This window comes from Rhinoraja longicauda, chromosome 30, assembly GCF_053455715.1.
Source record: "Rhinoraja longicauda isolate Sanriku21f chromosome 30, sRhiLon1.1, whole genome shotgun sequence".
NCBI lineage: Eukaryota > Metazoa > Chordata > Chondrichthyes > Rajiformes > Arhynchobatidae > Rhinoraja > Rhinoraja longicauda.
The window spans coordinates 16242796-16258495 of NC_135982.1; the positions used below are offsets into that span (position 1 = coordinate 16242796).

Below are 15700 nucleotides of genomic sequence, written 5' to 3' on the forward strand. Positions count from 1 at the left end.
ATACACTTGAATTTAGAAGGAAGAGAGGGGATCTTATCGAAACGTATAAGATTAAGGGGTTGGACACGTTAGAGGCAGGAAACATGTTCCCAATGTTGGGGGAGTCCAGAACAAGGGGCCACAGTTTAAGAATAAGGGGTAGGCCATTTAGAACGGAGATGAGGAAAAACTTTTTCAGTCAGTTGTGAATCTGTGGAATTCTCTGCCTCAGAAGGCAGTGGAGGCCAATTCTGTGAATGCATTCAAGAGAGAGCTCTTAAGGATAGCAGAGTCAGGGGGTATGGGGAGAAGGCAAGAACGGGGTACCGATTGAGAATGATCAGCCATGATCACATTGAATGCCGGTACTGGCTCGAAGGGCCGACTCCTGCACCTATTGTCTAAACTCCTACTAAGCTCAACCTAAACCTAATCCCAAACCTAAACTCAAACCTAAATTCTAAAAAGAATGCATCACATTGAAACGGTTTGGCTTGTAAAGTCTGTATGGTCTCTTACCGTAATCTCCAGTCAGCCAGCTGGTATCGTTTATCAGCCTGCACATCACAATAATATTTCAACAGGTAATCCAGGGAATGCCGGCCCAGGTTGAGAGTGCGAGCAGCTTGGTGAGTATCAAACATGTTGACAATATAGAGTCCAAAATCCCTCTGTAACCATTCAACGTCTGAATCGGCACCGTGGAAAACCTACAGATAGAGCGATTTCATTTAAAGTTTTACAACTTGCACGTCCAAAGCATTTTAGATGGGAAATCTTGCTGTCATTTCTTTTTGCAAATTATGCAGTGAAAGTGCAAGATGGTATTTTACATTTCACGAAATGTTCCAAGAAAAAGTAATCTAACTGAAACAAAGACTCCCATAGCTATCTAGACTACACTTCTTCCCACCTTGCTTCCTGCAAAGACCCTATTCCCTACTCCCAATCTGTCTATGCCACATCTGCGCCCAGGATTAGTTTTTCCATACCAGGGCATTGGAGATGTCCTCATTCTTCAGGAAATGGGAGTTCCCCTCTTCCATTATAGATGAGGCTCTCACTAGGGTCTCCTCGATATCCTGCAGCTCCGCTCTTGCTCCTTCCCCCCCCCCCATTTGCAACAAGGACAGAGTCCCCCTTGTCCTCACCTTCCACTTCATCAGCCGTCGCACACAGCATCTTATCCTCCAACATTTTCGTCACCTCCAACGGGATCCCACTACTGGCCACATCTTCCCATCTCCACCCCTTTCTGCTTTCTGCAGAGACCGTTTCCTCCGCAACTCCCTGGTCAACTTGTCCCTTCCCACCCAAACCACCCACTCCCCAGGTACCTTCCCCTGCAACCCCTGGAGATGCAACACCTGTCCCTTTACCTCCCCCCCTCGATGCAATCCAAGGATCCCAACAGTCTTTTCAGGTGAGGCAGAGGTTCACTTGTACCTCCTCCAACCTCATCGACTGTATCTGCTGTTCCAGGTGTCAACTCCTGTACATCGACGAGACCACGTGCAGGCTCAGCGATTGTTTCGCTGAAAAACCTCCGCTCAGTCCGCCTTAACCTACCTGATCTCACGGTTACTCAACACTTTAACTCCCCCTCCCAATACCTATCTGACCTTTCTGTTCTGGGCCTCCTCCATTGTCAGAGGACCAGCACAAATTGTAGGAACAGCACCTCATATTTTGCTTGGGTAGCTTACACCCCAGAGGTATGAACATTGACTTCTCTAACTTCAAATAGCCGTTGCTTTCCCTCTTTCTCCATCCCCTCCCCCTTCCACCAGTCTTACTGTCTCCGACGACATTCTATCTCTGTTTCGCCCTCTCCCCTGACATCAGTCTGAAGAAGGGTCTCAACCCAAAACGTCACCCATTCCTTCTCTCCAGAGATGCTGCCTGTCCCGCCAAGTTGCTCCAGCATTTTGTGTCTACCTTTAACTGAAACACTAACTACCTCTCTTCACCGATGCTACTTTACAGCTGAATATTTCCAGCATTTTCTGTTTTTGTTTGGGATTTTGCATTCAACATTTTCCTGTGAAATTCCAATGAATTCAGGAATCCAATGACTACTCGAGTTCCCTGCCCACTTTCTAAAATATTCTATCAAAAATCAAGCAATGATGATGTAAATGTGAGTATCTGCATAGAAGCTGTATCTGGAACCTGATCAATAACAAGTCATTTTTCTTCGTATTGGTTATATTACTGTCACGTGTGCCAATGCCCAGTGGAAAAGTGTGTTTTATGTGCTGTGCAGTCAAACCATACCATACGAGTACAATCATGCCATACACAAGGACAGGCACAAAGGTGTAACTCAGCGGGTTAGGCAGCATCATTGGTGAAAGTGAATAGGTGATAATTCGGTCGTGACCCTTCATCAGACTGATTGTATGTGTTGGGAAGGAGGCAAGAGAATGTTGGAAGAGAGGAGGGGCAGGACAAAGCCTGGCAAGTAACAGGTGGATACTGGTGAGGGTTTTTTCTTTGATATGCAGATGGCTGGACAAAGGCCAGAGATGAAAAGACAAAAGGTGTGACATAAAATGATTGAAGAGTTGCGAATTGTGAAGCTAGAGATAGGTATGTTGGTGAAAGGGGAGGAAAGAGTTATAGTTATCTAAAATTGGGGAATTCAATGTTCATACCTTTGGGGTGTAAACTACCCAAGCAGAATATGCGGTGCTGTTCCTCCAGTTTGTGTGTGGCCCCACCCCGTCAATGGAGGAAGCCCAGAACAGAAATTTCAATGTGAGAATGAGTTGAAACGGTTAGCAACCAGGGGTGAGGAATGAGAAGTGAGGACCAGGAAACCCTATCCTTATTCTGCCGAGGAGGAGGGATAGTGAGAGCAGGATGGGAAAGTTGATAAGTATACAGAGCTAATGCAGGAAAATTGGATTAGTGTAGACTGGTATTGTGGTTGGCATGGATTCGTTGGATGGAATGGCCCATTTTAGTGCTCTTTGACGCAGAATACTAGGTACACTATAACTTCAAAGTCTTACAATAAAATCACTATTGTCAAAGATGCAGCAAACATTGAGACGTTCTTCTATTCCCACGTTCCCCGAAGCTGCCAAGGAAAGCTGTTCTCAGTTTCAATTTTTTAAAAAGCATTTTCCAGCTGAGTGGCCAAAATAAGGAAATACAGCAGCGGGTTTGAAAAGGATCCACGAACAAAAGCTGGAAATGTAGACATGTATTGCTGGAATGTACAGCTCAAAGGAATGTTGCCACCGACTAGGTTGGAATATTCATGACCACACTTGTCTTTCAGAAACACAGCTTTGGCAGGACAGGGGTTAAATCCAAGCTACTTTTACAAAGAAAGAGCAGTGTTTAATATCTCAAGAATGGAGTGGAAAATGCCCTGAAGAGAAAACACATGTTGAAACAGTCAGCTCAGGCATTTGAAAAATAAATTATCAAATTAGTATTGTTCATGTTTCATAGGTTTTAAATTTAAATATTTAAATGATTTTTGGGCAACGATAACAATAACATTTTAAGAGGATCAATATAGATTGGGAACAATTCTCTGCAAATAATTCAATCTGCCTGGCTCCTTAAGTTTAGTCTAGTTTACAGATAAAGCGCCGAAACAGGCCCTATAGCCCCCCCCCAGTCTGCACTGACCAGCGATCCCCGTGCATTAACACTATCCTACACACGCTCGGGACAATTTACATTTATACCAAGCCAATTAACCTACAAATTTGTACGTCTTTCGAGTGTGGAAGGAAACCGAAGGTCTCGGAGAAAACCCATGCGGGGAGAACGTACAAAGTCTGCAGACAACACCCGGAGTTGGGATCAAACCTAGGTCTCCGGCACTGCAAGCGCTGTAAGGCAGCAACTCTACCGCTACGCCACCGTGCTGCCCAGTTCTAAAATGAAGTTCAATGTAAGGGGTGTTTTAGGAACATCAGAGATTGTGAAATGCCTGTCTGAAAGTGTAGGTCTTTCTTCAATAAAATCATGGCATTTCTCAAATGGTGATGGGGGAGAACATGGATGCTGGAATTAACTACATCAAATTCATAAATACCATCTTCTGGGCAAAATCTGAGAGTTACGCAACGAGCATTTCTGAAACTGTTATAACTCACAAGATGAAAAAGCGGACTGAAGTCAAATCACTGCTCACCTTAATAATGGAAGGATCAGTGAAGACTTCATTGAGAATGTACATTTCACTGCGTAGTTCAAGTGTATCAATGACAAAATCTTCTTCCCTCGTTGATATCTGCATTAAGCAAGCTAATCCCAGGAAACTCCTGTATGAATGATGCTGATGAAAGAAAATGATCCTTAATCACACATAATTATCCATTAGCAAATGGCATTGCTTGCTACACATGTTTTACCATTGTTTGAAAAAGCCAGGATAAAACAAATACAAAAACTAAGTAAACTTACATGGAATAACCAGGATACATAAAATTATCTTTTGATTGTATTCTAATGAAACCCAGTCTACAAATAGGCAAGTGATATAATTAGGCGGAAATTATGATAACAATGTGGGGAACAGAATAGGATTAGTGCAAATGGTTGCTCGATTTTTGCGTGGGCTTATAGGGCCAACATGCCTGCACCTTTGCCGTATTACTCCATGATTCAGTCTACTGTGCTGACTACTGTTTTACTGTGGATACATAAATCACAAAAAATCACTACCTGTTCTTTGAAGACGTAAGCATTGTATTTAAGGAAAAAAAATCTTAAAGTTCGTATATGACTCTCAGCAGAGTGTGTTGCAAACGGGAAATTCAGTTTGTGAATTATCTAATCCTCTGTACATGACTAATGGAACGTGTGACCAATGAGTAATGACCAAGATTGACAATAAGCATTTTTTTCCTGCTCAGTGGCCAATAGCAGCTTTTTAACTATGATACCATCCAGTGCATTTGTACTTTAAGTATGGAATAAGTTGTCAGTTTAGCTAAAATACTACCTTTTTAGTATAAGACCTTAAAAAAACAATGTGCAAATGTGATTTGTAATGCTTCTCAATGTCCGGTCTTTTCACTTCCAGGTGTTATGGCTTATTTCGTCTGATCCTCAGCCGTTTCAGTACATCTTCACTGCCACAGATATGACAAATGCCCAAGAGCTACGAACCAATACATTTACCAAATGTTTTGTCTCCTCGGGAACCTTCAAGGATCTCCCAAGAATATCAGATAATCACAACACCAAATTTTACTGCAGCCTTTAACTGCTCAATAAATGCAATAATTGATGTGCGAACAAAGGTAACTTAATGCTAATGTTTTAATTGGGTGACACGCTACTGAACTCTTTAAACATGAGTAGTAAATAGTTTACTAAATCGATTACAGGCTGGTTTTGTGGACATAGCAGGACTGAAGTTATCCAAACTAAACAACCCTAGCAAAATACCCCAGACCCATGATCAAGTTATAGTTAATTTCAAAATTATCACAAAATTCAGGAGTTGCCAGTCACGTACATAAACGAAAAATTATGTGTCTGTTTAAATTGTGCCATCTGGCTCTGAGCCAAATTTGCCCCCCCCCCCGGGGATCAAAGTCAAACAGAAGTCCTTATAATATTGCGGTAGACTGAGTTAATTTTAAACTTGGAAATAAACCAAAAATACCACTGGCAAATAAAAAATTGACAAATTGCTCCATTTTGTGATTCTGAAGTTAAATTAGAAACATGGAATGAGTGATCGAGGAATAATGTACAATATTGGCCAAGGGAAATAATTGGAAATTGAAATCTCAACATGCTTCTCATCACAATGGCATATTTCAGAAGTTGAAAAAGACTAATAATAACAGGCATAGCATCCTATATAATTTGACAACATGAATGAACATTCATCGGTTTGTTGCTTATTCAGTTAAGGAGTTTACCTCCAAATCCACAGCAACCTCTTTGCTCTTTAAAAGCTTTTCATTCATTTCCACGAGTTCTTCAAAGGTTGTGATTAGCTGAAAGTTGGTCTCTGACAAAGGTTTGTACATCTAGAGGATAAAACAGTGATTGCTCAAGTTTATTATTCAGATACAGAAGCTTCAGATCACACCATTACACTTCATTCATAATTTCTATTGATTTACTTTCTTTTTAGGAAATATTTACATAATCATCTGTCGTTCCCAATTACAAGAGAAAAAAAACAACTTTTGTGGCTTAAGATACTTCTGTGGCTGACTTTCATTTAAAATCAGACAATTGTAAGTACAAGAATTAGATAAAAGAGAACTGTATACTGTTTTAGATTCCGTTTAAGAGATACACCACAAAAATAGGCCCTTTGGCCCACTGAGTCCACGCCGACCAGCGATCCCCGCACACTAACACTATCCTTATCCTGCACACACTCGGGACAATTTATAATTTTATCAAGCCAATTAGCCTACAAACCTTTACGTCTTTGGAGTGTGGGAGGAAACCGGAGAAAAGCCATGCAGGTCACAGGGAGAACGTACAAACCCTGTCCAGACACCACCCCCTGTAGTCAGGATCGAACCAGGGTCTCTAGTGCTGTAAGGCAGTAACCCTACCGCTGCGCCACCGTGCTGCCCCAAATTCTCAAATTTTCTTTCTATCTAATATGCAACTAATATTTTGAAAAATCTCATCTCAAATTCAGAGAACCTTTTGAGCAGCTCCAAGCACCTGTCTGTCACCATTGACAGCTCTTCTAAGAACTCCCTTGTACACTCCCTCTAGAAATGGATCCTCAGGCCATTAACCAGTTATCTTGTATCAATCCATTCAAGCTCGGCAAAAGTACATGATGCAACATTTACACTACTCAGCTTCCCCACATTCCCATCACTAACCTGTGGCTCCTGTTTGACAAGTAGAGCCTCTGCTGGCTCAAAGTGATTAAGCTCATACTGATAAGGATGTGCACTCCTGAAAAGGAAGAGGAATACACACTGAGTAATTCAGACGGTATGCCCAATTAGTAAGCAAACCTGAAACTTGGAAGAAGAAAATATTTTTGGTCTTTGCTGGCGGGTTTCTGCATTTAGTTCATTTGTCTTGTATAGGGCATCGTCTTTGTGAACATAGTTTGGAGCATTTAATACATAGCTGAAATAACTTAGCTGGTTGAGCAGCATCTTAGAAGCAAAAGGATAGTTGATCTTTTTTTGTCAAGACCATGTCTTAGGACCTGATGCAGTGTCACAGCCTAAAACACCGACCTCCCCTTAGCCTACACAAATGCTGTTCGATCAGCTGTGTTCATCCAGCAGTTTATTTTTTTGCTCCAGATTCCAGCATTTGCAGTCTCATGTTACCATAGTTTGGTGTTTTTTTAATTAGTTTATTACCTGTAACCATTTTACTAAACAATCTTTTTTTTTTTAAAGGCAATAAGGAGGAAGGGAAGAAAAACAAACTCAAATTTGAGAAACATTCACTCTAGAATCTCAAATTGCTTTATAAAGTTACAATTCAAGTTCACTCACATGCTCTGCTCATTTTGCTGTGTCCTCTGCTGATGGATGAAGTCAGCCAATGCTGCTGGCACATCAAGATCCTCCGGCCTTTCCTGGCGACTCCTTCTATTTGAAAGGACTGTAAACCCAGAAACTAGAGTCATCATGTTCCTACTGACAGCATTCAGGAAATATTTATGTAATACATTAGCCGACAGTGCTCCAAATTGATCATAATAATACTGCAGAGCTGAATACAGAGCAACATTTGTTCCACTGAGATAACTGAACAAGTGATCTTGATTTCTTGGCAACAAAAGCCTCTGTGTTTGGGAGCATCTGTGCAGGCACGAACTTAAAGTAATCGGACTGTTGGATTGACACATGGAGAAATCACCACCTGCAAAATGAACCATCATGCTGAAAACCTGGTCAAGAGACCCAATAACACTGCTGAGCTACCTGAAGCTTACAAATAGATGCAAACAATGTTCTCAATGCACTTAATTAGAATTAGGATGAAATCGACTATTAAGGAAATCAGAAGCTTCAATTTCCACTTGTCAGAAGAAGAAAATAAATTTGCTTCTGGCTGACCAGTTTCTGCGTGGTCTGCTGCAGTGAAATGGACTACAAATGTTGCCACTTACAACAGTAGAACAGCTAATCTGCAATAGCTTCAAATATCAAAAAGCTTCAACTTAAAATGTGAAGAGAAGAGTTCAGAAATGGAAAAGGACTAAATGGGTTAAATTACAACATTGTCAGCCAGGTAAATGGAAATTTGGACCAATACTAACTTGTTCTCATAACTGCAAGTAACTTTTTTAAAGTAATATTCTATTGAAATGTTCTTTGAATTTTGGTTTCAATGACCTAGAATAAATCTAAGCAAATAATGGTACACATTAAGCCAGTGTAATCATAACAAATAAGTAATGGTTTAGAAATGTGCTTGAAAGAATTTTCAGCTGAAAACTGTCTGTCGCTTACAACACAGTTTGTTCAAATATCTGTTTATTACCAATTCATACCTTCTGGGAGAGGTTTCAGGGCATTGGGTTTGATGAATAGTTTTGGTACAAAAGGTGTATTGGAGTTGTCGATTTTTTCCTTGAATTTCATCTGAGGCCGTGGGATGTTTTTAGCATGAAACAAGCGGAATGTTTCAGACTTTGATCTTTTAGTTTCCGTATTCTGGAAAAGAAAATTAGCGACAACACATGAAACCAGTTTCCATTCGTGTACCTTTAACATAAATGAGTGTTTTGCTTAAAATAAAACAGATAGGTAAAGGCTTGAAGTAGGCCATGTGGTAATTGACTTAAAATCCAAAAGGGCATAATTGCACTGGGGGGGGCGTAGAGTTGCCCCAGGATGTTGGAATCCTGCAGAATTGAGGAGACGGAATATGCTGGGTTTGTTTTTCTTTGAGCAGAGGCGGCTAAAGGGACACATGATAGAGGTATACAAAGTTATGAAATACATAAATAGGATATATAGCAGGAAACTTTTCCCACAACACAGATGTCTAATACCAGAGAGGATAGGTTCACAGTGAGGGGTAAAAGAATTATAGTGGATCTGAGGGGGAATTTTTTTCACCAAGGGCATGAATGCAATCTGGAATGCACCACCTGAGAAGGTGGTGAAGGCAGGTATCTCAAGACTTTAAAAAAGTATGTGGACAAGGACTTGAAATGCCAAGACATTATAGGTTACGAACCAAGTACTGGTAAATTTGATTGGTGTAGATAGGTACGTGATGTATGGCCATTGGACCTCCCATTGTGCTGTATGATTCCATGACTAAAAAAGACTGCAAATGCTGGGAACCTAACATAAAAACAAACCGCTGGAAACGCTCAGCTAGTTTTGTGTCATCTGTGGAAAGAAGAGAGTTAATGTTTAAGGTTAAAGACCCCTCAACAAAAGTTTTCTGATGATGATTCTTTATCCTGAAATGTTAAGTTTCTTTTTTTCACAGATTTTACTTAAATAGGAATGTATGATTCCAACTCCCCAGTGTCATATCATATCCTAAAAGTGGAAGCATAAAAATTGGAAGAGTAGTTCTCACATAAATCATTTGGATTTAATAATATTTATCAGAGAAGCAATTAATTTACATAATTTAACTACTGAGGTGATAATTGTTTTGCTAGTCTGAACTTGGAAAGTTTTTGTCTTTGTCTCTGTTCTAATTCAAATTAATTTGTTAAGCATTTAGCACATAAACATTTAGGTTTGCGTAAAACAAACTAATCTGAAATCAATTGGTCAGAGCTCACCCTTCGATTCCAGCTTGAGACAATGGTTTTTGGAGGCTGAAGTCCTGCTGGAAGAACTGGCTGCTGATTCTTGTTCACACCTGAAGCTTCATCCAGTAAAATTCCCTGCACAAAAGAGCAGCAAACTGAGTAAAAAACAATTGAGTACTATCTGTACGAAAAAATCTTGTATCAGAATTCAGAATTTTACATCATAATTCATAATATGGCCAATAATGCAACTTTTCAGCAAAAAATGGTATGCACGTCAAATGCGCGCTACATTAATGTGTGAAAAACGACTATTATTTCCAACAGTCTGTAGTCTTGGACTACATGTACAATGTCAGGCTTATTAGTATATTCTGCTATTTATAGAAAGGTTATTGAACTTTTTGCAACACAAAGAAAAAATTATTTTGTTTTGTTTTTTCTATTTTGCTTTTTTTCTTACACGTCCCAATTCTCTTGGTTCTAAAAGAACAATGGTCATAAAATGTATGACTAAGTTATGAAGAAAGACTTGATATATGCGACTCGACTAAGCATACGGAAGTACTTGTAGAAGTAAATTCGCACATTAATTGATTCAGGCCAAAAAGGTGGTAATTGGCTTTTCTGCTGTGTTTTATATTTTAACCCCATCATTATTCATTTAAAAGTTATATAATCTTGCACTTAAATTTAATATTTACTCATTACAGTTCCACTACTAATTTTCTGGCACTCTTGGTTCCAGAGATTTGCTGGTTTATCCAGCCGGCCAAGGAAGTCGGCTATGGGGATCGATGTGCTGGCTCCAGCTGGGCTGGAGTTCCAGAGCCCCGGCCGCAGGTTGCAAATTAAACCCACCGATCGGCCATGGAAGTCCCGATGAGGTCGAGATTGGCTGCCTTGCCCAGCCTAGGTGCCACATTTTCGGGGAGACTTCCAGGGCGGGGGGATTTCTCGCAGAACCCCTAGTGACCGAATTGACAAATTGCAATTAAGACTGTTTTGCGGAAAAATGTGAGGCAAAATCGGAATGGCGGAAATGAAATAAGAAAGTGGAAACTTTCCGCCAAATTCGGAAGGGTTGGGAGGGGAGCATGTAAAAAAACATGGGCTTTGTTCTGAATAAACCTCTTGCAGAAAATGCTCAGCAGGTTAGTCAGTATTTGTGGAGGAAGATTATCAATATTTAAGGTGCCTCTGATAAAGTTAACAATCTGAAACTTTAACCCTGTTTATTCTCCACTGAAGTGACGTGGCTCAAATAATTACAAGCACGTCATTTTCTCTTCTTTTACATCTACAATAAAATATGTATCAATTTGGAGGAAAAATGTAGAAACAAGGAACTGTATATGCCAGTTTACAATAAAAAGACACAAGGTGATAAAGTAACTTACCGGGTCAGGCAGCATCTCTGGAGAACATGAATAGGTGATGTTTCAGGTCGAAACGTCACATATTCTCCAGAGATGCTGCCTGACCCGCTGAGTTACTCCAGCACTTTGTAGCAATTTCTAGTCTGACCATCACCAATTCCCTTTTCTTTGTTGGGCGCGATGAATTCAGATAATTATTTAATTCAGTCTTTTTTAAAAAATGCACTAGTATGTAAATGGCATGAAAGATAGACCTAAAACTACATTGAGAAATGGTGATGAGCAAATTACCAAATCATTCTTCATACTGATTGCCAATATGTCCATTTCCAATCAGCCAAACCTTCAAAACTCGGTTACATTTTGCAATTTAGCCTTACATACCACTCGTTCCAGGATGACATCGTTCGCATCCACCAACATGTCAAATTTGTCTTCCACTTCTGTCACCTTGTTGTGTCCTCGGATGTTACTCCTACAGTTGTGGAACTGCATAAGCTGGCTCATGCTGCAAAATTAAATTCCTTGGAATTAATACACTGTCATATTGTGCCAATAAAATTCATCAACAACAATGCAAGTTTATTTGTAGTGTTGATACTGAAATCCTATAGCAATAGGACTGTTTCAAGAAGCTCAGTCAAGTCGTGCTTATTGTCAAATACACAAGTATGGTGAGGAACAATGAAAATCTTGCTTGCATCGACTCAGACAACACGCAAAAACGAAAAATGCACATAAATTCTGCAAATCAGTGAAGACAGTGTGCAAAAAGCAAGACGTTAGTGCAAAATACAATTTGAAAACGTCCACAATAATGCAAGAGGTGGTCTGTAATATTGTGTTGCCAAGATAGGATCAGGGTCGTGCAGGTCGGTTCAAGAACCTTATGGTGGTAGGAAAGTAGCTGTTCTTGAACTTGGTGCGGAACTTCAGGCTTCTGTATCTCCTACCTATGACCTCTGACGATAGCAGCAAGAAGAGCAGCAAGGGCAGCACTGTGGCCCAGTGGTAGAGTTGCTGCCTTACAGCGCCAGAGACCCGAGTTCGTCGGTTTTCCCCATGACCGTGTGGGTTTTATTCTAGGTGCTTTGGTTTCCTCCCACACCTAAAAGATGCACAGGTTTGTAGGTAAATTGGCTTCGATAAAAATTGTAAATTGTCCATAGTGTGAGGAGGATAGTGCTAGTGTTTGGTAGGCCGAAGGGCCTGTTTCCATGCTCTATGTCTAAAGAGGTAATGATAGGAGATTAGTGGGCAAAATTAGGGCACATGGTATTGGGGGTAGGGTACTGACATGGATAGAAAATTGGTTGACAGACAGAAAGCAAAGAGTGGGGATAAATGGGTCCCTTTCGGAATGGCAGGCAGTGACCAGTGGGGTACCGCAAGGTTCGGTGCTGGGACCCCAGCTATTTACGATATACATTAATGACTTAGACGAAGGGATTAAAAGTACCATTAGCAAATTTGCAGATGATACTAAGCTGGAGGGTAGTGTGAATTGTGAGGAAGATGCAATAAGGCTGCACGGTGACTTGGACAGATTGTGTGAGTGGGCGGATACATCGCAGATGCAGTTTAATGTAGATAAGTGTGAGGTTATTCACTTTGGAAGTAAGAATAGAAAGGCAGATTATTATCTGAATGGTGTCAAGTTAGGAGGAGGGGGAGTTCAACGAGATCTGGGTGTCCTAGTGCATCAGTCAATGAAAGGAAGCATGCAGGTACAGCAGGCAGTGAAGAAAGCCAATGGAATGTTGGCCTTCATAACAAGAGGAGTTGAGTATAGGAGCAAAGAGATCCTTCTACAGTTGTACCGGGCCCTGGTGAGAGCGCACCTGGAGTACTGTGTGCAGTTTTGGTCTCCAAATTTGAGGAAGGATATTCTTGCTATGGAGGGCGTGCAGCGTAGGTTCTCTAGGTTAATTCCCGGAATGGCGGGACTGTCGTATGTTGAAAGGCTGGAGCGATTCGGCTTGTATACACTGGAATTTAGAAGGAGGAGGGGGGATCTTATTGAAACATATAAGATAATTAGGGGATTGGACACATTAGAGGCAGGAAACATGTTCCCAATGTTGGGGGAGTCCAGAACAAGGGGCCACAGTTTAAGAATAAGGGGTAGGCCATTTAGAACGGAGATGAGGAAGAACTTTTTCAGTCAGAGAGTGGAGAAGGTGTGGAATTCTCTGCCTCAGAAGGCAGTGGAGGCCAGTTCGTTGGATGCTTTCAAGAGAGAGCTGGATAGAGCTCTTAAGGATAGCGGAGTGAGGGGGTATGGGGAGAAGGCAGGAACGGGGTACTGATTGAGAGTGATCAGCCATGATCGCATTGAATGGCGGTGCTGGCTCGAAGGGCTGAATGGCCTACTCCTGCACCTATTGTCTATTGATAGGGATCCTTGATATTTGCCTCCTTTTGATGCAGCACTTCATGTAAACTTCGATGGTAAGGAGGGCTGTGTCCATGATGGACTGGGCAGAGTTCACCACTCTCTGCAATCTCTTACATTCTTGAGTTGGAATTGCTGTACCAGACGATGACGCAATCAATGAGGATAGTTTCTACAGTGCAATCATAGAGGTTTGTGCAAGTATTCAGTGACACTGTGAATCTCTTTAAACTTCGAAGAAAGTAGAGGTGGATCTTCATCATGCTTACATCTATGTGCTGAACCCAGAACATATCATTCAAGCTGTTAATGCCCAGGAATTTAATATTACTAAATCTCCACCACAGACCCACCAATGAAAAATAGTATATGGTCTCCCGACTTCACCTTTCTGGAGTCAACATTTAGTTCCTTGGCGTTGCTTACATGGAGCAAAAGGTTATTGTTGCAGCACCAATGAACCAGGTATTCTATCACCCTCCTACATGGTGACTCACCGCCACCCATGATTCGGCCAAAAACTGTGGTGTCATTGGCAAATTGGTAGATGGCATCGGAGCCGTGCTTCGCCACACAGTCATGGATGCAAAGAGAGTAGAGCTCAATGAGGAGTTCAACTATCCAGTTTCAAAGGGAGGTGTAGAGGGCCAAGTTTTGGAGCTTGGTGATCAGTGTTGAAGGGATGATAATGTTGAATGCCAAGCAGTAATCGATGAAGAGCAGCGTATGTGTTTCAGTTATTCAGAGGATCCAGATCATAGTGGAAAGCTGTTGACCTGTTGTGAAGAGACAAGTCTTTGATTATGTTGGCTGCTCTTCCAAAGATAGATCCAAAGGTGGGAAGTCTGGTCTGTGTGATGGTCTGGTCTACGTCTACTACTCTGCAATGTTTTTGTGTTCTTGGGCAGTTGTTCCCAAACCAAGCTGCGATGCAATCCGACAGTATGCTTTCTACAGTCTGTAAGTCATTGGAGACATGCCAAATTTCCTCAGTCTCCTAAGGAAGTGAAGGCATTGGTGCGCCTTCTTGGCTGTCACATCATTGTGTTTGGTCCACGACAGATCGTTGGTAACATTGACACCAAGGAATTTGAAGCTCTCAACCATTTTCACGTTGGCACCATTGATGCTGATTGAGCATGTACTCCACCATGCAGCCTGAAATCGGTAATTAGCTCCATCGTCTTGCTGACATTGAGGCAATGGTTGTTGTCCTGACACCACATTACTAAGTTCTCTCTCACCCTCCTGTACTCCATTCAATGCTTCGTGATCCGGCCAACACAGTGGTGTCATCTGCAAATTTGTAGTTGCAGTGAGAGTCAAATTTGGCTGTACAGTCGCGAGTGTACCATAACCAATCTCTCGAAGCACCTCATTGCTGTGGATGTACGTGGCGTCATTAAGGTATTGTGGTCACGATGTTCTTCTTTGGCTCATTTGTGTGATGCAAACAGAATTGTTGGGAATACAATGTGGAATTGCTTACCAACTAAGGAGTCGATCAGCTTGCGTGTCACAGAATGACTGAAATCCAGGGAAACTCCGGTAAAAATCAAATTCGTCACCAAATTGTGGAAGTCCATTGGAAGCTTTTGTGGCTGCGACCACTGTCCCCAAAGCATGCTGCACAAAAAAAATACGTGTATTAAAAATAATTCCACCTCTTCCCCTCCATCCCTTCTGTCCCACCTTCTACCCACTGCCTTCCTCTCCGTCCCCCGTCCCCTCCCCCCACTCCCCTCTGCCCCCCTCTCCTCCTCTCTCTTCCCTCTGCCCCCACTCCTCCCCATTCCCCTCCTCTCTTCAGCCCCTCTCCACTCCCCTCTGCCCCCACTCCTCCCCACTCCCCTCCTCTCTCCTCCCCCTCTCCACTCAGCCCCTTTCCTCTCTGCCCCCCCCCTTCCCTCTCCTCTCCCCTCAGTCCCCCTCCCCAGGCTCCTTCCCTGACTCTGCCACCCTCTCAGTCCCTCTCCGCCCTGCCCCTCTCAGCCCCCTCTCCCCTGCCCACCCTCTAATACCCCCATCTCCCGACCGTCCTCTCTCCCTTTCCCCGGAACCTGCTTTCCCCCCAACCACCACGGGTGTCGCCTTGGATCCCAGCCCAGCACCCCCCCCCGCCCCCGCCCCCGCCCCCGCGCACCTTGACGAAGGTGTCCACGTTGCTGAAGCCGGGGATGAGGCCCTGCCCCTGGCCCAGTCCCCGCTCCTCGGCCGAGCCCCGCTCCGCCGCCATGATGC

The 15700-nt window shown here is 42.4% G+C and overlaps 1 protein-coding gene across 1 annotated transcript in view; it reads right to left on the reverse strand.

Moving 5' to 3' along the window:
- The window catches only part of exosc10 (exosome component 10), a 41978-nt gene extending 26278 nt beyond the window's left edge, over window positions 1–15700 (reverse strand). Inside the window, exons 1-10 of the mRNA XM_078425709.1 lie at window positions 15603–15700; window positions 14949–15085; window positions 11449–11572; window positions 9716–9820; window positions 8459–8621; window positions 7455–7563; window positions 6819–6894; window positions 5883–5993; window positions 4139–4282; window positions 499–689 (exon numbers count right to left, since the gene is read on the reverse strand). Of these exons, the coding sequence (XP_078281835.1) occupies window positions 499–689; window positions 4139–4282; window positions 5883–5993; window positions 6819–6894; window positions 7455–7563; window positions 8459–8621; window positions 9716–9820; window positions 11449–11572; window positions 14949–15085; window positions 15603–15695 (1253 nt within the window). The 5' untranslated portion in view covers window positions 15696–15700. The remainder of the gene's footprint in view (window positions 1–498; window positions 690–4138; window positions 4283–5882; window positions 5994–6818; window positions 6895–7454; window positions 7564–8458; window positions 8622–9715; window positions 9821–11448; window positions 11573–14948; window positions 15086–15602) is intronic.